Consider the following 23,208-nt stretch of genomic DNA (forward strand, 5'->3'; position numbering starts at 1 on the left):
CTTGATATTCTATAACCTGTGGACCAATCTGAAAAATATGCTGCCATGAACAAACCCAAATAAAATAGTAAGGGACAGGAGATGAACGAAGAATTAATAAAACATACAAATATAAATGTGACACATCAAGGAGAAAAATTTGTGAAGATGCTATATCCTCATTTCTGTGACTGGCCATGTGGTCACAGTGTTTGTGACTTTTCTGCTCCACCCATTCCATAATCCCTTTGCCCTCACCCAGCTCCTTAGTTTGTTTGGATTATTCACCAAAGGGGTTATCCGAATCTTCATTCTGAAGAAGGAATGTTAGAGTGGGCATTAAGTATGTGGAAACTGAATATCATGTACCTCACAGTCAATCTATTAGACTTCTATTTTTTCTCTTTTTTTATTTAATAGTCTTAAGTTTTGTTGTTTTTTTTTAAATTTCTGAGACAGAGTCTTGCTCTGTCGCCTAGGCTGGAGTGCAGTGGTGCAATCTCGGCACGCTGCAACCTCCGCCTCCCAGTTTCAAGCGATTCTCCTACCTCAGCCTCCTGAATAGCTGGAATTACAGGCACCCGCCACCACACTTCGCTAATTTTTTTGGTATTTTTAGTAGAGACGGGATTTCACCATCTTGGCCAGGCTGGTCTTGAACTCTTGACCTCGTGATCCGTTCACCTTGGCCTTTCAAAGTGCTGGGATTAGAGGCGTGAGCCACGGTGCCTGGCCTAGCCTTAAGTTTTTAGGATGGCATTTTACCAGCCAGTGCTAATAAATTAAATTCCCGTGGGCCACCTCAAGACTACAGGCGCTCCTACTTAGTAGTTGCTTATGAAAGACATTTGGACATATAGGAGGAAGGAAGGAGCTATTGATAAAGGGGCAAAATAAGATGAAATTCTAACCAAGAAAGCCACTAAGAAGAAATTTGTTTTTTAAAGTCGAGCACCAGAAAATATTTGAGAATAAAAATCGGATTTTCCAATAGGCATGAAGACATCTTTGAAGGTTACCTGTAAAACAAGCCCTTTGGGGACATTTTCTTTCACTTGATCTTAGCCAAAAGGCTGAGAAGCAATGGACATTTGGCTTTCAAAGACTGACTTCTCTTTAAATTTCCATAGGCCTTTATGATAATTGGTAGCTATGGATAACATTACTTAATATGTGTAATTTTAGAACATGTATAAATAGTCGTTTTGTGTTAATCAAAAATATCTTGATTTGTCTTTCTATTTTCTGCATTGTATAAAGGTGAACAAAGGATTTTAGTATATTCCTAATTTTAAAAATGATGCATTTGAGTACTTTTTGATATGACAGGTGTTAACAGTGAAAAATATACCCTTTGGAACCTGGATCTGACTACTCTTCTGGCTCTGGAAGCAACAGAACCATATATCGGTCACAAATTAGGGCAGTTTCTCAACCCTGGCACTATTGACATTTTGAGTCATACAGTACTTTGTTGTGGTGGACTGTCCTGTGCAATGTAGAGTGTTTAGTAGCATGCCTGGCCTCTATTCATTAGACAACCGAAAATTTCTCCAGATACTGCCAAATGTCCACAGGTGGGCATTTGCCCTAATCGAGAACCACTCATTGAGAGCATCTACAACAAAGCAACCTCACAAAATATTGTTTTATAGTTGGAGTCATATTCATTCTTCAATAAGTTGTTATACTTGGGTAATGGATTACCTTATGAAATTTGTGAACCCTTAAGCATTAGACTGATTACTTTAAAAAAAATTCTGAACAATATAGGGAAAATTTTGAGTTTTTGGTTCTTACTAGGAGTGGTTGGAAGCACTTCCGACGTGTTAACTCATTTAGCACTGAGTGCTGCCCTTTCGGCAAGGCACTTTTATTCCTGAGGCACAAATAGGTTAAGAAACTTCCTTAATGCGAGATTGTTAGTAGTGGATAGAGCCAAGATTTTGAAAATTGGTTTTTAAATTTGTTTATTATTATTTTATTACTGGATTTAAAAAATGTTGAAATTGGGGGTACATGTGCAGGCTTGTTTCATGGGTATATTGATGCTAAGGTTTGGCCTTCTAATGATTCTGTCAACTAAGTAGTAAAAATAATACCTGGTAGGTAGTTTTTAACTCTTGCCCCCCTCCTTTCATGTCATGTTTTGGAACCTTCAGCATCTATTGTTCCCACCTTTGTGTCTGTGTCTATGTGTACCCAATGTTTATCTCCCACTTATAAGTGAGAACATGTGGTATTTAGTTTTCTATTTCTGTGTTAGTTCAATTAGGATAGTGGCCTCCAGCTACATCCATATTGCTGCAGAGTACATGATTTTGTTCTTTTTTATGGCCACATAGTATTCCATACACCACATTTTCTTTATTCAGTCCACTGCTCATGGGCACCTGGATAGACTTCATGACTTTGCTACTGTGGATAGTGCTGTGATGAACATATTAGTGCAGGTATCTTTTTGGTAGAACAATTTATTTTCCTTTGAGTATATACCCAGTAATGAGATTGCTAGGTAGAATGGTAGTGCAACTCTTAGTTGTTTGAGAAATCTCCAAACTGCCCTCCACAATGGCTGGACTAGTTTGCTTTCCAACAGTGTATAAGTGACCCCTTTTCTCAACAGCCTCAACAACATCTGTGATTTTTGGACTTTTTAACAAAAGCCATTCTGACTTGTATGATATGGCATCTCACAGTGGTTTTGATTTGCATTTCTCTGATGATTAGTGATGATGAGTATTTTTTATATGTCTGTGAGTTGCTTATATGTCTTCTTTTAAGAAGTATCTGTTACGTTCTTTGTCCACTTTTTAATGCAGTTATTTACTTTTTGCTTGTTGACTTATTTAAGTTCCTTATAGGTTGTTCAGGATATTAGACCCCTGTTGGATGCATAGTTTGTGAATATCTTCTCCCATTCTGTATGTTGTCTGTTTACTCTGTTAATAGTTTCTTTTGCTGTGCAGAAGCTCTTTAGTTTAATTAGGTCTCACTTGTCAATTTTTGTTTTTGTTGCAATTGCTTTTGATGACTTAACCATAAATTCTTTGCCAACGTCAATATTGAGAAGGGTATTTCCTAAATTTTCTTCTAGGATTTTTATGGTTTGAGGTCTTACATTAAGTCTTTAATCCATTTTGAGTTAATTTTTGCTCATGAGGATAGGTAGGGGTCCAGTTTCATTCTTCTGCGTATGGATAGCCAGTTACCCTAGCACCATTTATTGAAGAAAGGAGTATTTTCCAAATCGCTTATTTTTGTTGACTCTGTTGAAGATCAGATATGTATATGGCACTATTTCTGGGTTCTCTATTCTGTTCCATTGGTCTACGTGTTTGTTTTTGTACCAGTACCATGCTTTTTTGGTTACTATATCCTTGTAGTATAGTTTGGAGTCAGGTAATGTGATACCTCTGGTTTGTTCTTTTTGCTTAGGATTGTTTTGGCTCTTTGGGCCCTTTTTTGGTTCCATATAAATTTAGAATAGTTTTTTTTTTTACTTCTGTGAAAATGATGTTGGCAATTTGATAGTAATAGCATTGAATCTGTACATTGTTTTGGGCAGTATGGTCATATTAATGATACTTTTTCTTCCAATCCATGAGCATGGGATGTTTCTCTATTTATTTGTGTTGTCTCTGATTTTTTTCAACAATGTTTTGTAGTTCTCCTTGTAGAGGTCTTTCACCTCCTAAGTTAGCTCTATTCCTAGGTATTTTATTCTTTTTGTGGCTGTTGTAAATGGGATTGCGTTCTTGATTGGCTTTCAGCTAGAACATTATTGGTGTATAGAAATGCAATTGATTTTTTTACATTTATTATGTATCCTGAAACTCTGCTGAAGTCGTTTATCAGTTCCAAGAGCCTTTTGGCAGAATCTTTAGGGTTTCCTAGGTATAGAATCATATTGTCAGTGAAGAAAGATAGTTTGACTTCTTTTTTCCTATTTGGATGCTTTCTATTTGTTTCTCTTGACTAATTGCTCTGGCTAGGAATTCCAATAGTATATTCAATAGGAGTGGTAACAGTGGGCATCCTTTCTTGTTCCAGTTATCAAGGACAATGCTTCCAACTTTTGCCCATTTAGTATAACATTGGGTGCTGGTTTGCCATAGATGGCTCTTATTATTTTCAGGTATGTTCTTTTGATGCATTTCTTAAATCATGTTTGTTGCAAGTTTTTATCATGAAAGGATGTTTAATTTTATTGAAGACTTTTTCTGCATCTATTGAAATGATCCTATGATTTTTGTTTTTATTCTGTTTATATGGTGAATTACATTTATTGATTTGAATATGTTGAAACAATCTTGCATACCAGGAATAAAGCCTACTTGATCGTGGTGAATTAACTTTTTGATAGGCTGCTGGATTCAGTTTGCTAGTATTTTGTTGAGGATGTTTATGTCTATGTTCATCAGGGATATTGGTCTGCAGTTTTTTCTTTTCATTGTGTCTCACCAGAGTTTGGTATCAGGATAATGCTGGCTTCATAGAATGAGTTATGGAGAAGTTGTTCTTCCTCAATAGTTTGAGATAGTTTCAATAAGATTGGTATCAGTTCTTCTTTGTACATGTGGTAGATTATGGTGGTGAATCCATCTGGTCCAGGCCTTCTTTTGTTGTTGTTGGTAGACTTTTTATTACTGATTTCCGAACTCATTATTGGTCTGTTCAGATTTTCAATTTCTGTCTGGTTCAATCCTGAGAGGTTGTGTGTTTCCAGGGATGCATCTATTTTCTCTAGATTTTCTAATTTGTGTGCTTAGAGGTGTTTATTACAGTCTCTGATAATCTTTTGTATTTCTGTGGGATTAGTTATAATGTCATCTTTGTTATTTCAGGTTGTGTTTGTTTGGATCTTCTCTGTTTTTTTCCTTTGTTAATCTAGCTAGTGGTTTATCAATATCATTCTCTCAAAGGACAAACTTTTGGTTTTATCAATCTTTGTATGGATTTTGGTGTCTCGATTTCATTCAATTCTGCTCTGATTTTACTATCTTGTGTCTCTATTTTCATTTATTTCAAAGAATTTTTTTGTTTTATCTTCAATTTTGTTGTTTATCCAAAAGTCACTCAGAAGCAAGTTGTTTAATTTCCAAGGAATGTGTGGTTTTGAGATATCTTCTAGGTGGTAATTTCTGTTTTTATTGCCCTGTGGTCTGAAAGTGTGCTTAGTATGATTTCCATTTTTGTTTAATTTATAGATACTTGCTTTATAGCCAAGCATGTTATTGATATTAGAGTGTATTCTATGTGCAGACGAGAAGAATGTGGTTGTTGGGTGGAATATTTGGTAGATGTCTGTTAGGTCCATTTGGTCAAGTGTTGAGTTTAAGTCCAGAATTTGTTAGTTTTCTGCCTTGATGATCTGTCTAATGCTGTCAATCGGATGTTGAAATCTATTATTGTGTGGCTGTCTAAGTCTTCTTTTTGTAACTTTTATTTTAGGTTTGAGGGTACATGTGAAGGTTTGTTAGACAGGTAAACATGTGTCACAAGGGTTTGTTGTAAATATTATCTCATCACTCAGCTATTAAGCCTAGTACCCAATAGTTATCTTTTCTGCTCCTCTCCCTCCTTCTACCCTCAAGTAGACCCCAGTGTCTGTTGTTTCCTTCTTTGTGTTCATAACTCTTTTCACCAGTCTAGAGAAAATCATTTATGAAGGTGGGTGCTTCCAATGTTGGGTGCATATATGTATATATGCATATGTATAAATATATTTAGAATATATATGTGTATATTTCTATATAATAGTTGTCTTCTTGTTGTATTGAATCCATTATCATTATATAATGTCATTATTTGTCCATTTTGACTATAGTTTATTTAAAATCTGTTTTATCTGATATAAGACTAATGATCCCTGTTCTTTTCTGTTTTCTGATTGCATGATAGATCTTTCCTCATCCTTTTAGTTTGAGCTTGTCCGTGTTGTTACATGTGAGTTGGGTCTCTTAAAGACAACAGATAGTTTGGTCTTGTCTTATTATCCAGTTTACTACTCTATGCCTTTAAGTGGAATGTTTAGATGGCTTACTTTCAAAGTTAACATTGCTATATGAGATTTTGATCCTGTCATCATATTGTTAGCTAGTTGTTTTGTAGACTTGATTATGTAGTTGCTTTATAGTATCTTTACTTCCCCAAATATGCCTGATCTCACCTGATTTCAGATGATGTGGTAATTAAAAAACAATAACAACTTTCCCAAAGAACTCCACAGGCTCATATGATCTTAGTGGAAATTTCTACCAATGTTTAAAGAAGAAGTAACATTAATTCTACCCAATGTTTACCAGAAGTAGTAGAGGAACACTTCCAATTTTATTTATGAAGCCAGTATTACTCTACAAATCAATATCTTTCTAGAATATAGATGCAAAATTTCTGAACAAAATACTTGGAAATAGAATTAATAAATGCATAAAAAGTTATACAGCATGATCAAGGCAAGATTTATTTCAGGAATGTAAGACTTATTCAGAGTTTGAAAATAAATCAATGTAATTCATCATATTAAAGTCTAGGAAAGAAAAATTACATGATTATATCAATTCTTGCAGAAAAAGCGTTTGACAAAGTTCAATACATATTTCTGATTAAAAAATCCCTCAGAATAATGGGAATAGGAGGGAACTTCTTAGCTTGATCAAAGTGTCAACAAAAAGTCTACAGCTAATGCTCTACTCAGTGGTAAATGAGTGCTCTTTCCTAAGATCAGGAACAAGATGATGATATCTTCTCTCAATTCAACATAGTGCTAAACATTCTATCCATGTAATAATGTAAGAAAGAAAATAAAAACATATAGATTTGAAAATATGAAATAAAACTGTCCGTATTTGCAGATAGAAACATAATTGTGTACACAGAAAATCCCAAGAAATCTCTAAAAAAGTTTCTAGAATTAATAAGTGAGTTAAGCAGTTAGAGGATACATATATACAGATATGTATATAGATAAGATATGTATACAGATAAGATAAATATGCAACAATCTTGTATTTCTACATGCTAGCAGTGAATAATTTGACACTGGAATTCAAAGTATAGTACCCTTTATAAGAGCTCAAAAACAAAATAATTAGGTAGAAATCTAACAAATTAAGTACAGGAATTACAGAAATATGTAGAAAACTACATATTCTCAATGAAATAAAGTTTTAGTAAGGATTTAAGTAACTAGAAAGACATACTATGTTCACAAATTAGAAAACTCAAAATAGTAAAACTTTCAGTTCTCCACAAATCAATATATATGTTTAACATATCAAAGTTTCAGTAAGAACAAAAAAAAAAACAAAATAAAAAAAGAAAAAACAAAGTTTCAGCAAGATTTCTTTTCATAAAATAGACAAGAGTATTTTACAATTTATATAAAATAGCAAAGAATGTAGAAGAGCTAATAACAACTTTGCAAAAGAAAAATAAAGTGGGAGGAATTAGTCTATGCAATTTTAATATTTATTATAGATTTACAGTGATCAAGTCAACATTGGAATGGCAAAGGAATAGACACATAGACAACTGGAACACCATAGAAAAGCAGGAATAAACCCACACAAAAACAATCTACTGACTTTTGACAAAGGTGCAAAAGCAATTCAGTGGAGGAAAGATAGCTTTTTTGACAAATGATGCTGGAGAAATTGGCCATCCATAGGCCGAAAATAACTAGATAAATAAATAAAAGCAACCCCATTGACCTTAAAACTTATAAAAAAGTCAACCCAAATGGGTCATATACTTAAATGTAAAATGCAAAACTATACTTTTTTTTTCAAAAAAAATAGGAGAAACACTTTGAGATGTAGAATAGGCAGAATTCTTGGACTTGAGACAAAATGCAAGATCCATAAAATGAAAAATGATAAATTGGACTTCACCAAGATTAAAAACTTCTTCTATGAGAAAGACTCTATTAAGAAGACAAAAAATTAAATTACAGGCTGGGAGAATATATTTGCAAACTCTATGTCCAACAAAGTACTACTTTCTAGAGTACATAAAAATTCCCAATATTCAACAGTAGAAAAGCAAACAATCCAGATAGAACTTGGACAAAAGACACGAAGAGATATTTTACTGAGTAAGATATACAGAAGGCAAATAAGCGCATATGATTTTCAACATTATTAACTGTTAGGAAAATGAAAAGAAAAACCATCAGAATGACTAGAGTAAAAATGGCTGACAATACCAAATGTTGATGAGGATGAAGAAAAACTGGATCATTCATCCATTTCTGGCAGAAATATAAAACAATGCAGCCACTCTGGAAAATGGCTTGGCAGTTTCCTGAAACAACAAACAAAAAACCCCAAAACCTAATCAAGCAACTACCAGCAGTTGTATCCCTGAGCATTTATCCCAATGAAATGAACACAATGTTCACACAAAAAGCTGTACATGAACATTTGTGGCGTGGCAGCTTTATTAATTACAGCCTGAAACCAGAAATAACCCAGATGTCCTTCAACGTGAGTATGGTTAAACAAAAGGTACATACAACAGAATATTTCTTAGCAATAAAAAGAAATGTAGTATTGACATACATGAAAACCTAAATGAATCTTCATGAAATTATGCTGAGTGAAAAAAGCCAACCCCAAAAGGGATATAGTGCATGATTTCATTTATAGATCATTCTTAAAATGCCAAAATTATAGATATGGAGAACAGATAGTGATTACCAGAGGTTATGGAGAGGATGGGGCAGGACAGAATCGGGTTGGGTGTGGCTATGAAAGAATATCAGCATTAGATTTTCTTGTGGTGATGGAAATGTTCTGTATCTTTAATATATCAATGCCCATATGTTGGTTATGATATTTTAGTATAGCTTTGCAAGATGTTACCATTGATGAAAATTGGATAAAGGGCACAAGGGATACTTCTGTATTATTTCGTAAAACAATGCATGAATCCACAATGATCTGAAAATACAAAGTTTAATTGACAATAAAATTTGAAGAGGTGCAGAAATTTCATACTTTCACAAAATTAAGGATTTTGGATGATCTTGATTCTTTTTTATTTTATTTTTGCAATAGCCAGTAATACTCCTTTTACCAACATTATGCAGATTTGCAGTTTTCAATATGTCTATGTGATGCTACTATAATTGGACTTTGTACCATAAGAAATGTACTAGCTTCTCTGACTTTTTGGAATGACCTAAGACTTCAGTGAAGGTGTTAGAGGAGAGAGGAATGGAGGAAAACAGCTTTCCACAGGGAGAAGAAGGGCAGAAGAGAGGCCTTGCCTTTGAGAAATGGGAGTAGTGACAACAATTAACATTCTAAGACTCCTAAGGGGAATCCATCCACTCTACATTGTCAATGGAGCTGCTGCCAAGCTTCGTTAGGCCTGTGTTCTAGCTGTTTTCGGAGCTCTTGTCCACTTCCTCCCAGCAGTGTTTCTCATAATCACAATTAACCCTCAGTGATTTATGAGTTCAGGAGCCCAAGGAAGATATTTGGGATATCTAATCTACATGGTCTATCCCTTTGTTGGAGGAGGGCAATCTTTAGAAGCCAACTTAAACCTAGACTGAAGTAGACATGTCTATTTTGTCAGGCACTGATTAATGTTAGAGAGGCTTCCACAGAATGTGGGATTGTAGGTTTAGAAGCGAATGAAATAGAAATAATTTGACTTCTTAGGGACTTTGGATTAGGAGTATGGGACATGGCTGGTAAAAATCCTCTTATCCTAAGTATTATAGGAAATGTAAAATAACTACTTTGCAGAAGCTTGAGACTCGAGTACATTTTATTTTCAACAGACTTCTCAATTTGGATATTTAGTACTAACCTAGAGAGAGAATAATACTTAGAGAATCCCAGAAGTATAAAATTTTTATTTAGGTATTGATATTGATTAGCAGGCGGTAGGAATATTAGTATAGTACATTTCCAAGTAAGATAAATTGCCAATTGCTTTAAAGCTTCCTATTTCAATTTATTTCCCTAAGGGTTTCATCTACACAAAATTATGATTTTCCTTTTAATAACAGAAAAATGGAAATGTAAGTTGACTAATAGTTTATTCAAAGAACTTTGGCACTCAGAGAGTGAACTAGAGCTAGAATTCAGGTCTCCTAAATCTTATTCTAGGGTTGGTTTCCCTAGAATTGGCTGTACGGATTGCACCACGAAGACTTGCTAACGGAAAGAATTATACTTTATACCACAAAAGAATGCCCTATTCTTAGCTACAGGTGGCAAGAGATACAAAGAAGGTGAACATTTACACAATAAGACCATAGTAAAATATGCTTTCAAAAGTGAACATCAGGGTTGCACGTATTTTAGAATCTGGATCTAAATAATTGGACTCCAATATGTGAAAAGTCGGATAACCAAACCAGACTGAAAGAAGATAACAAGATCCCAAACAGGAAAAAAAAATTGTTCTTTCAGGATGTCAAACCTATCTTTGAGATATTCATCATCCAAAGGGTCCTGGGGTTCTCTGTTTCCAAACATTACGATAATGCAAATATTCCTGCTCATGGTGAACGCACACTGTGTTTGCATCAGTCGACCCTTCAAACACGAGTCTGAGAAATCTGTCTCTAAATGAAGGTGCCATTTCTATTGACAGCTCAACTTTGTAAAGGTATGACTTTGAGTTGTTTTTGACTAGTAGAAAGAAACATTTGCCCTTTTTTGCTCTGTTTCTGTATTTAGGCTTTCACTTGTCCCAGCCAATATTATTTAGAACCCCAATACGGAAGGTCAAATATGTTCAATGCTAAATAATTAGATTCTCTCGATTTACACAAAAAACCATAACTAACTAAAATTGAATCTTTTAATTATCTGTATTGTTGTATAAAATGTTTTATATATTAGGAATCTAAAAATTTGTTTTTTGCTTTTATCCTCTGTCATAGAAGACATCATGTCTCTGTTTACTGTAACTGTTAATAAAGGTTAATAACAGACAGTACATGATGGTACTTTTAACTAAGGCAAACAAAAGTAATATTTTAACAACGAGGAGTTGGTCTTTGCTATCTATACCTCATGTCTAATTTTCCCTACAATGTACATGTCATTCCTCCTCTCTACCCATTTGTAAGGGTCTCAGTTTTCTGCTCTTGCATGACTTATTTTAAAGGGTCACAATAAGGCCAGGTAATTCATATTTTAAAAATTCAATTTAGAATAATTACATCTAAAAATTCACAAGGAAGACAATTTCAATATAAAATAATAAATTACTAATATTGGAATTTCAGGCATTAGTGATGGCAACAAGGAGATAATTTGTAGCAGAATATTTTAATGGCAACTTTCTCATTATATCACTTATTGTGTTCTATTTGTTATGACCAAAGAAATAACTCTATATCCACCACAATTCATAAAACAGGCATGAGGAAGTCTTTTTTTCTTGGTGCTCATGTCTAAGGAGATGAACCTCAGAGGTTTGTCATTTTTCAGTACTATGTTCTGAACAGACAGCACACATTCTTTATTTTTGAATAGACAACTAAATCTCAAAACATATATAGAGAGGTATGGTTTGAGGTGTGTCCAGTATGAGGATAATATGACCCAGCAGATGTAAAATTGGATTTTATTGATTGTTAAAGGAAAATGGGGTGCCTTCAAAAAGATAAGACGGCTGGAGTTGGGATGAGTACTGAGAAAACAGCACAAAAACAGGCTTGTAGAGGAGGAAGATCTCAACAGAGCTGACTCTTACCTGTGCTCACATTCAAAACTGGCTTTTGAACAAAAGCTGCGTCCTTTGCCCTATACTAAGGCTAGGGGGATGAGAAATATAAAGGTGAAAATTTACACAATAAGACCATAATAAACTATGTTACCAAAGGTGAATGTCAGAGATGCACATATTTGAGAAACTGGGTCTAGATAATTGGACTCAGATGCGTGAAAAGTCAGGTAACCAAACCAGAATTCTTTATACTGAGAAAAACGGATCAAATGTTCTCAAAAATCTATCTTTTTTGATGTTGTCTTTCACTGATGTTAATATCAATGAGTAACAGGTTTTGGGATAGTTTCAGATCCCCTGAAACACTGGAGTAGACCAAGCTTTAAACTTCTGACACCAAGTGTTTGGATATGCAGAACACTATCTAGCAATTATTTCATTCTTCATTCTGAAGACAGATTAGGAATCCAGCTCTATTTAGCTGAAAGCTGAGTCCAAGATAATGAGGAGATGGTGTTAACTGCAGGTGTGTCAAAATCATCTAACACATTTCCTCCTCCATTTATCTTTATAAATGCAGACACTAATTCTATTTTTCTTTATCTACCATGAATATAAGAAGGGCTCTATGGCTAAAAACCAGGAATATTTGGATATCAATCATTTTAAGTGTAAATTATTTTAAAATCAAGGCAATGCTAAATATAGTCTGATGGATTAAAAATAATTAGCTGACATACTTGTGAATGGTATTTAGCATTAGAGGGATATTTTAGTAAAAACTTTGCTCTTAACACATACATGATAATAAATGCTACAACTAATAAAATAAAAGATAGGGTAGGTCCTATTATCAAGAATTTGGACACTCCTCTGTTCAGAATATACTTAGCCCTGTAGTCAGATGTCATATGTTTGTACATGATTATAATTTAGGTATGAATATATTTTAGGATAATCAGTTTGGTTTACAGTGTAAGGTGGTTTGGAGTGGGCCCAGGGCAAATCAGTGAGATTCATAAAGAGGTTGTTGTATTTCATCAGATGGGAAGTGATGAGGCATGTGGGCATGTGTTAAGGCATTAGCAGTGTGAATGAAAACTAAGGAGAGATGGGAGGTATGTAACACAAGAATACAAGAAGCTGATATATTCCATGGAGGGGCAAGAAAGAGAAAAATTAAACATGATACATTGGGAGAGTGGAAGAATTTTAGTTTCATTGATAGAAATAAGGGAGTCAGGTGGTTATAGAGACGTGAGTTAAGTCTATGGTGAAATATTTAGAATACATTCATTTAGCTGTTGAAGGAGGCAACTGAACCTTTGGAGAGAAGTATAGGAGATAAATATAGAATTGATATTTGGCCATAGAGAGTTGATAAGAATTATTACAGTTAAGATAAGTCCTTCAAGGAAAAGCTATAGAAAGGAGAGAGCAAGTTCTGAGCACAGAAACTTAGAAAATACTTACAGCGATGGAATAAGAAAAATTTGAAATAATTATCCAGGAATACAGAAAAAAAATAAGTTTGGAATAAAATCAGGACAGAAGAGTTTCACAGAGTTGAGAGTTTTAAGAAACAAATAGTTAAATGTGTTAAAAGACAAACAATGTACGTAGAATAAAAGTCTCTGGATATGATTTTTAGAAAGCTACAAGTGACCTTTAAGAGTGCAATTTCTATAGATTAGTGAAGGTGGAAATTAGATTTTCAGGGCCTAAAGAATGAATGTTATGAGGAAATAAACCCAACAAGTGGATACCATCCTTTGGGAATACTGGATGTGAAAGAAAAGAGAGAATTAAAATGATAATTATGTAGCAAAAGGTCTTCTCCCCAAAAGAGTCTGTATAGTTTTTATAATGAGCAAGTGGGAGCTGATCAAGAGCAAGATAAACCAGAGGATGCTAGAGGGGGAATAAATGAAAGAATATGCTATGAAAGTTATCAAGGGCATGAAATGAAAGGTCATCCAATTATCATCACTAAATGATGAGCACTAAAGTGATTCAGTCATTAGTGTAGCAACTTTAGATCTTCAGTGCATTAGATTTCACCAACATATCTTTCAATTAACCAATATTTATCCATATTTTACAGATAAATAAATATGAAGTGCGTAAAGGCCAAGTAGCTTGTTCCAGGTCTCAAGAAACAGAAAGGGATGTGGATTGTTTGGCTCTGAGGCTCATGCTTTTTCTAGGATGTGATGTTGTCACTCAGTCATAGTGAGACAAAGGCTGTAGTAGAGAGATGTGCAGAGTGGGTGAGAAGAGCATATGAGTCATGGGCTTGCATGTTCTCCAGGCAGCTGTCATAGTGCAGCAGAGGAACAAATTTTGTGATAACAATTTGTTCTGTGTCTTTACTCCACTTGCCAGGTCAGCTCTTTGAGGGCAGGGAAATGTAATATTCACCTTGAAATCTCAGCATCTAGTAAAAATGGCACTTCATAGTTGTTTGCCAAATTAATTGAAAATGAAATATCTGCTTTGGAGGCAGATCTGCTATACAGTCAACAAAGGTTACCAGATGTGTTTTTTCTCTTATGCTAGAAAGCTTAAGCAGCCATTTTCCTACCATCTTTTTTCTGAGACAATATGCAAAGGCTTTCTTAGAAAAATAAAAAGAGTGAGTAGGAATAAACAGAACAATAGAAAAATAAAAATAACAAGATATATTTACCACTCCCCTTCCTCTTTTGCCAAAGATTGAAAGAGCCTAAATCCTCAGTAAGACCCAAAGTTCCCGGGAACTTCAAATAGTATAAGTTACCTCCAAGACTTTAAATATATTAACAGTTTTGCTTCCTTTTTCAAAAAGTCTGAACTTGAGGGGATGTAAGGGGAAAACTCGTTTGTTACTTTGTGTCCCCCAGGGTAGAGGTCATATTACCACTAATCCCTGTACTGCTAGAGTACTACTACCTAACATACCTTTCACCAACATACCTTTCAATTAACCAATATTTATCCATATTTTACAGATAAAGAAATATGAAGTGCATAAAGGCTAAGTAGCTTGTTCCAGGTCTCAAGGAGCAGAAAGGGTTGTGGATTGTTTGGCTCTGAGGCTCAGTTTATGAAGAGGTTTCTCCATGAGTTATCTATATTTGAGCTTATATATCCTAGTGAGTTATGTAATATTATCCCATTTTGAATATAAAAAATTAAGTTTATAACCCAAATCACACACCTGGTAAGTCGTAAGAAACAAGATTCACATCCAGATTCTCTAATACTCTATCTTTCCATTGTTGCTATACATCTGTCTCTTCTGAATCTTTTTTGGTAATTTATTTATACATTTCATCATGTTTGATGTAGTAGATATATGCAGGGTAGTCCTTCAGATTTGAACCATGTTTATATTTATTGTTTATCATTTTACCTACCATCCTTCCTCTCCTGGATACTATACAGAAGGATGTTCAGTGTGCATTTGAAAAGAAGCTGTATTCTGCTGCTGTTGGATGGAATGCTCTGTATATGTTTGTTAGGTCTATTTGGTCCAAAGTGTTTTTCGTGTCTAATGTTTCCTCATTAATTTTCTGTCTAAATGATTCATCCGTTGTTGAACATAGTGTATTGAAGTCCCCTACTGTTACTGTGTTGCCATCTATCTCTCACTTCAGATCCTTTAATATTTGTTTTATTTAAGTGCTCCAATGTTGGGTGCATATATATTTATAATATTTATATCTTCTTGATGAATTGATCCTTTTATCATTATATAATGTTTTTCTTTGTCTTTTTTTTTGAGATGGAGTCTTGTGCTGTCACCAAGGCTGGAGTGCAATGGCGCAATCTGGGCTCACTGCAATCTCCACCTCCCAGGCTTAAGTGATTTTCCTGCTTCAGCCTCCTGAGTAGCTGGGATTACAGGAACATGCCACTGTGCCCAGCTAATGTTTGTATTTTTAGTAGAGATGGGGTTTCACCATGTTGCCCAGGCTCGTCTTGAACTCCTGATCTCAGGTGATCCACCTGCCTCGGCCTCCCAAAGTGCTGGGATTACAGGCGTGAGCCACAGCACCTGGCCTTCTTTTTTTTATAGTTTTGACTTAAAATCTATTTATCTGATATATGTATAGCTACCCTTGCTGTATTTTGTTTTCTATTTGTGTGGATTGTCTTTTCTCATTTCTTCCCTTTCAGTCCATGTGTATCCTTAAAAGTGAGCAGAGTCTGTTGTAGGCAGCGTATAGTTGAGTCTTCTTCTTTTTTTTTTAATCCATTCAGCTACTCTATGTCTTTTTTATTGGAGAATTTAGTCCATTTTCATTTGAAGTAATTATTGATAGGTATGACTTACTACTACCATTTGTTAATTGTTTTCTGGTTTTTGTTTTTTTCTGGTTCTACTTTTTTTTTTTCTTCCTCTCTCTCTTGCTGTCTTCCTATGTGGTTTGATGATTTTCTGTAGTGGTATGTTTTGAATCAATTCTATTTTTGTTTTGTGCTTTGACTAAATATTTTTGCTTTGTGGTTACCAAGGGCCTACATAAAATATCTTATAGTTAAAACAGCCTATTTCAAGCTGATAACAACTTAACTTTGATTGCATCCAATAACTTTACACTTTTAGTCCCCCAGCCACATTTTATGTTTGATATTGAAATTTACCATTACTTTTTTTTTTTTTTGATACCACATTTCGCTCTTGTCATCCAGGCTGTAATACAATGGTATGATCTCAGCTCACTGCAACCTCTGCCTCCCGGGTTCAAGCAATTCTCCTCCTGTGCCAGCCTTCCAAGTAGCTGGGTTTACAGGTGCCTGCCACCACGCCCAGCTAATTTTTGTATTTTTAGTAGAGACGGGGTTTCCCCATGTTGGCCAGGCTGGTCTTAAACTCCTGACCCTCAAATGATCCACCTGCCTCGGCCTTCCAAAGTGTTGGGATTACAGGTGTCAGCCACTGTGCCTGGCCCAGAATTTACCATTGCTTTTAATGTGTATCTTTTGATAATTTATTTTAGCTGTAGTTGTTATTAGTAATTTTGTCTTTTAATACTTGTACTAGGGATATAATTGCTTTATACACCATCATTACAGTCCTAGAGTATTCTGAGTATGGCTCTGTTTTACTTATATTACTGAATTTTCTATTTTTGTAAGTTATATGTTATTAATTAGTAACATTTTTCTTCAGATTGAATAACTTTCTTTAATAATTCCTATAAGGCAGGCCTAGTGGTGATGAGCTCCCTTAGCCTTTGTTTGTCTGGGAAAGTTTTTGTTTCTTTTTCATTTCTGAAATGCATGTATTTCTGGGTAAAGTATTTTTGATTGGCAAGTTTTTTACTTTCAGCACTTTGACTATATCATCCCAATCTTTCCTGGCCTGCAGGATTTCTGCTGAGAAATCTGCTAAGAGTTGTATTGAAACTCCTTTGTATGTGATGTGTTTCTTATCTCTTGATCTTCTTAGAATCCTTTTTTTTTTTTGTCTTTGAGTTTTGATAGTTTGATTATTATGTGTTTTGCTGAACTCCTTTTTGGGTTGAATTTGATTGGAGATCTTTGAACTTCTTGTGCCTGGATGTTGGTTTCTGTCTCCAGATTAGGGAATTTTTTGCCCCTTTTTCTCCTTCTTCTCCTTCTGCACCTCCTATTATATAAAGGATTGGTCTCCCATAATTCCTATAGGCTTTCTTCATTCTTTTTCATTCTTTTGTCTGTTTGCCCCTCTGACTGGATAATTTCAAATGTTCTTTCAGCTCACTGATATTTCTTCTGCTTGAGTCTGCCATTGAAACTTTTAATTGAATTTTTCAGTCCAGTCTTCTTATTCTTCATCTCTAGGATTTCTATGTGGTTCTTTTTTATTGTTTCTATTTATTTGTAAAATTTCTCATCTTGTTTGTGTATTTTTTTTCCAAATTTTATTTAATTTTTATTGGTACTTTTTTTTAACTTAAGAGGATTATTCTGAATTCTTTGTCACTCCATAGATCTCCATTTCCTTAGGGTCCATTATTAGCACTTTATTAGTTTCTTTTGGAGGTGTCATAACTCCCCAGTGCTTTGTAATCCTTGTGTCTTTGCATTGTTATCTTTTCATTTGAAGAGATACCCCCTCCTTCTGGCCTTTACTGGTGTTCTTTGGCAGGGCTAGACCTATACTATTTAGTGTAGCCTGTAATTCTTCAAGGGCCAGCTGGTAATGGCCCTGGGCAAGCAAAGCTAACTGTGGATTTTCTACCTGCCTGGGATGCTGTCTTTGCTCTGATATTGGCTGGGGCTATTGACTGGGCCCTGCTGTCTGGCAAGACCACTGGCTGGGCTCTGTTATCACACAGAGCTACTGACTGGGTACTGCAATGGCTTCTGGTCAGACTAGTCACAGAATTTATTTCCTGGCTAGAAAATTGTGCTTTCTGGGATTTGCAGTTGGGCAGGGCTGTAGGCTGAACTCCAAAGTTAGGAGAAGTTGCTGCTTAGAATGATTGGGGCCAGAGGCTACACTCAGAAAAACACAATAGATGGTTGCTTCCCTGTTAAGGTGGAGCTTCCCTGTAGGGTTTCTTCCCTTTAAGATGGGCTTTTGGCTGAATTGAGTTTGACTTCCCAGGTCAAACAGGTCTAGCCCTCATGCTTCTCTGAAAGGCATGTAGATGTCCTTGATGGGGACTTTTAGCTGAGTAGAGCCATGGATTGACTTCCTGGGTTAAGCAGGTCTACCTCATGTGTCTTTCTGAAATGGGTGGAGGTGTGTATCTCCTTGTCTTGGCAGAGGTCACTGGTGTGGGCTCTGAGACTGGACATGGGGACTAGCTATCTAAGGCCTCAAGCTAGGTTGAACTTCCCACCATGCTTCTGAAGATGACCAGCTTAGCTTTGTAAATGAACTTTGTAAATTGACTAGTGTCTCGGATTGGGCACAACAGCTAGCAAGAACACAGAAGTAACACCATGATCTGTGTGCTGGTCACTAAGACCTCTGCCTCCTTTCTTTGTTTCTACTTGACACCAGGTAGTCTAGCTATGCTGTTACCCGCAGTGTTCTCCATGAGGTAAGCCCAGAGTGGGATTTCTGAGAAGCATCTTGGAAAACTAGAGATGCTGAATGACTGCCTCTAGTTTTCTTTTCCTCCTGTAAAAACCATGGGCCCAGGAAAACCCTCTTTGTCTGGTGTTGTGTTGACTTTGGCAGGGGGCAAGGTGGCAGGGTTGAAGTGAGACTATGCTTCTTAGCCTTCTAATTCAATTTTCATTCCATGTACCTTGTGGTTGTCTCACGTTAGTGTCCAAGTAGTGGAGTTTTAAAAAAGATATTCTGTTCTGGGGATAGTTGCTAGTTGAATATTCTGTGGAGAAGAGTAGAGCCTTGGACTTTCTATTCTTCCTTTTTGCTGACATCATCAGAAAACAAACTCCCTGCCCTGGATACTGAGATAAGTTAGTAAAGAGGTAAAGCTTCCAAAAATTGCACTGCATTATCTACAGGCTTTAACTGGCTTATTTGAGTCCACATCATGTCCTTATGAAAGCACTACTGTCTCTCTAATGCAAAGTAAATATATTTTATGTTGGAAACAAGCCTGTCATCTTGCCCTTGTGAATTATCTAAAATATTTGGCCAAGGCTGGAATGTCGTATACAGTATGCGTTCCTAAGAAGTTATTCTTATGATTCTTTGATTCAACAGCTTCTGTTTTTTTCTGACTCTTTCTGCAGATTAATATTCCTCACATTTTTAAATGGAAATAGATAACCAGACGTGTGTGAGAGAATTTATTCTCCTTGGCTTATCCAGTGACTGGTGCACTCAGGTATCCCTGTTTTCCCTGTTCTTGGTCACATACCTCATGACAGTGCTGGGGAAATGTCTCATTGTCCTTCTGATCAGACTGGACAGCTGACTCCACACTCCCATGTATTTCTTTCTCACCAACCTCTCCCTTATCGATGTCTCCTATGCCACAAGCATAGTCCCTCAGCTGCTGGCACATTTTCTTGCAGAACATAAAGCCATCTCATTCCAGAGCTGTGCAGCCCAGTTATTTTTCTCCCTGGCCTTGGGTGGGATTGAGTTTGTTCTCCTGGCAGTGATGGCCTATGACCGCTATGTGGCTGTGTGTGACCCCCTGCGATACTCGGCCATCATTCATGGAGGGCTGTGTGCTAGGTTGGCCATCACATCCTGGGTCAGTGGCTTCATCAACTCTCTTGTGCAGACTGCTGTCACCTTTCAGCTGCTCATGTGCACTAACAAGTTTATTGATCACATATCCTGTGAACTCCTAGCTGTGGTCAGGCTGGCTTGTGTGGACACCTCCTCCAATGAGGCTGCCATCATGGTGTCTAGCATTGTTCTTCTGATGACACCTTTCTGCCTGGTTCTTTTGTCCTACATCCGGATCATCTCCACCATCCTAAAGATCCAGTCCAGAGAAGGAAGAAAGAAAGCCTTCCACACGTGTGCCTCTCACCTCACGGTAGTTGCCCTGTGCTATGGCACAACGATTTTCGCTTACATCCAGCCCCACTCTGGTCCCTCAGTCCTTCAAGAGAAGCTGATCTCTGTCTTCTATGCCATTATTATGCCTCTGCTGAACCCTATGATTTATAGTCTAAGGAATAAAGAGGTGAAGGGGGCCTGGCATAAACTATTAGAGAAATTCTCTGGGTTAACATCAAAGCTGGCAACTTGACTCATGAACATCACTTTGAGAAAAAGCTTTGCCTCATTTTTCTCCACCCAACTCAGATATGGCAGGGATAAACTATGTTGCTCTGGCAACTGGGAAGGAGATGATGTAACATGTACTGGGGATGTTATGTAGGAGGCTGAGTGGTTGAGTTGGATGGGGTGTGGGATGTGGGGATAATTTTATATCCCAGCAGTATGATTAGTGGAGTTAGCTACTGCTGTAACAGAACCTTCCACAATTTCTCAATCTCCACTCTTATGTTCTGATAAAAACTGAAAAAAAGTACTACTTACTGTTTTGGTTTGTCACATTATTTATAACCGTAGACCTATTCATACATCTTACCTTGGACCAGTGGTTCTTATTTATTGACATTTTGTAAAAGGTTGTAGTGTTTGCATTGAAAACAAAATGCATTTTCACATTTGAAGACTCACTGAAAATAATTGGTTGTTTATGTAGCCACATACAGTAATTATGAGTCAACATTCCGAGAAGGATGTTGTTTGTCAAGGCTTATTAAAATGATTTTGTGCAGGACCTTCTAAATGTGAACAAAATGTCTTTCTCTGAGTGCTGGAGGTAATTCAGTGAAGAAATATCAACGAAAGTTCTTGTTTTGCCCTGATAGGGTTAAAAAATGGTTGTTTGTAATGAAGACTATTATTAGCCAAGTAAAATTTAAGTTTCAGGTACTACTTCACAGTACTCAGTTTGAGAGAAATTTTACGTATAAGAGGTATCATTTAACATATTAAAATTGTCCAATCTCGGGAAAATTCACAAACTCCATTTTTGAATGTTTAGAAACAAAATAGGCAATAAATTATGAGATAATTTATAAAACATCAAAGACATAGTTAATCTAAGAAATGACACTCTTCAGCCAATACCAATGAAAGAGAAGACAATTTTAACATGAATTTTGAGGAGTCAGGATAGATGCCTCACCTGTGCAAATGTTACCTTCAAGCTTCCATATTAATGACTTTTCTTATTTCTTCTCACACATACAATAGGGCACTAGTCAACTTTCTAAACCTAGTCATCTGAGCTCGAGAGTGGGCCTCACTGCTGCTAAAATTTCTAAGTAATACAAAAGAAGAAGAAACAAATATATAAGGTAAAGAGGGGGAAAGAGGAGAAAAATTATGATAGTAGCTGATCATCTCACTTCCTTGAAGTAACCTAAGTCCTGTCTCTTCTTTCAGTATGGTAATGATGTTGTCACAGATCCTCAGGTATTTATGAAGGTTCATATAATCCAAATCCCTTTTGAAATATCAGTTTTACCTTAATTACTATTCTGTCTTAAATTTTGCACGGTAGGCAAGCATCCCCAAAGATGTCAATGGCACTAAACTAAAATTTCTATTGGTGTTAACTTAAGCATTATCAATGGAGTGTCTAGTACGTGTCAGTGACAATGAATGGTTCTGGAGACTCTGTAGTGAATATGATACAATTCTGGGTTGCATAGCAGGGATGATGGACAATGAAGCAATTATAAAGTAATGTAAATATTACAGATACAGTAAGCCCATCAGGGGTGTCACAGAAGTCTTCCTGTTAAAACAAAACAACATAAAATGTCTAGATTGAGACCAGGAAAGTGAGAGCAAGTTATCCAGATGAAAAGGAATTGGAGCAAAGGAAAAACCTGAGCCAAAGTGCAGAGGGCGAGACTTGAGTATCCAGAAATATCTGGAAGCTGCACTTGTAGGTCAGAGAAGAGTGAGGAAGTAGTGAGGATGAAGTGGGTGGGTAGGTATGCATTGGTTTATGGCGGGCACTGAATGCCACATTATCTTTCAACTATATCCTAATAGCAATGGGAAGTCAGTAATGATTTTTTTTTTTTTTTGACAGAGTTTCGCTGTGTCGCACAGGCTAGAGTGCAGTGGTGCAATCTTGGCTCACTGCAACCTCCACCTCCTGGGTTCATGCCATTCTCCTGCCTCAGCCTCCCGAGTAGCTGGGACTACAGTTGCCTGCCACCATGCCCAGCTAATTTTTTGTATTTTTAGTAGAGACGGGGTTTCACCGTGTTAGCCAGGATGGTCTCGATCTCCTGACCTCGTGATCCACCCGCCTCGGCCTCCCAAAGTGCTGGGATTACAGGTGTGAGCCACTGCGCCTGGCCAGAAGTCAGTAATGATTTTTAAACAGAAGAATGGCTTGATAAATTTTGCATTTCTGAAATATCACTGGCAAATGAGATAGAGGAATAAAAAATTGGAAGCAAGAAGTCAATCTAGTGGGCTGCTCCATTAATAGCATTTAGACACTAGAAGAATCTGAAATAAGGGTGTGACAGTGGTCTTAAGCCTGCAGGGCTGAGCTCAGCAGGCTGGGTGAGCATAGACAGGTCAGCTCATGGTAAATATCAAATGGAAAAATATGGAGATGGCTGAGTTTTGAGCACAGGTGCAGATAAAAGAGGAAATTGCATCATTATCATTATAGTAAAAATTTCAAGGCTGGTTACCCAGACATTAGGCCTTGATGACCTAGTTCGCTAATTAGAAAAGTTATTGCTGTATACGGTGTAATGTTGAAGATACTGACATGAATGACTCACTCTGTGTGGGCTTCAAGGATCATTGACTTATGATGAGCTTCTGTGAAATACAATGTGTCCCCTGCCTATATTTCAACCTATTCTTTGCCCTACTTGTTTATTGGATCAAGAGCAAACCAAGTTAGAAGGAAACTGGATCTCCAATCTGGATCAGATTCTGTGGTCTGGTCTGTTGAGGCTTAAGACCATGTGCTCCTGCTGAGTCCTCATAAGATGACTTCTGCAGACAGGGAGTTAAGAAGTGTGAAGTGTATGGTGTCAAGATGGAACAGACACTACCCAGGC

General features: G+C 36.4%; 1 protein-coding gene across 1 annotated transcript; it reads left to right on the top strand.

Moving 5' to 3' along the window:
• Positions 1-19,388: 19,388 nt before the first annotated feature.
• Positions 19,389-20,342, top strand: LOC129040152 (olfactory receptor 2F2-like). Its single transcript, XM_054494153.1, is given in 1 exon segment — positions 19,389-20,342. A coding segment is annotated over 1 exon segment (954 nt).
• The last annotated feature ends 2,866 nt before the right edge of the window (positions 20,343-23,208 follow it).

This window comes from Pongo pygmaeus, chromosome 6 (assembly GCF_028885625.2).
Source record: "Pongo pygmaeus isolate AG05252 chromosome 6, NHGRI_mPonPyg2-v2.0_pri, whole genome shotgun sequence".
NCBI classification, from domain to species: Eukaryota; Metazoa; Chordata; class Mammalia; order Primates; family Hominidae; genus Pongo; species Pongo pygmaeus.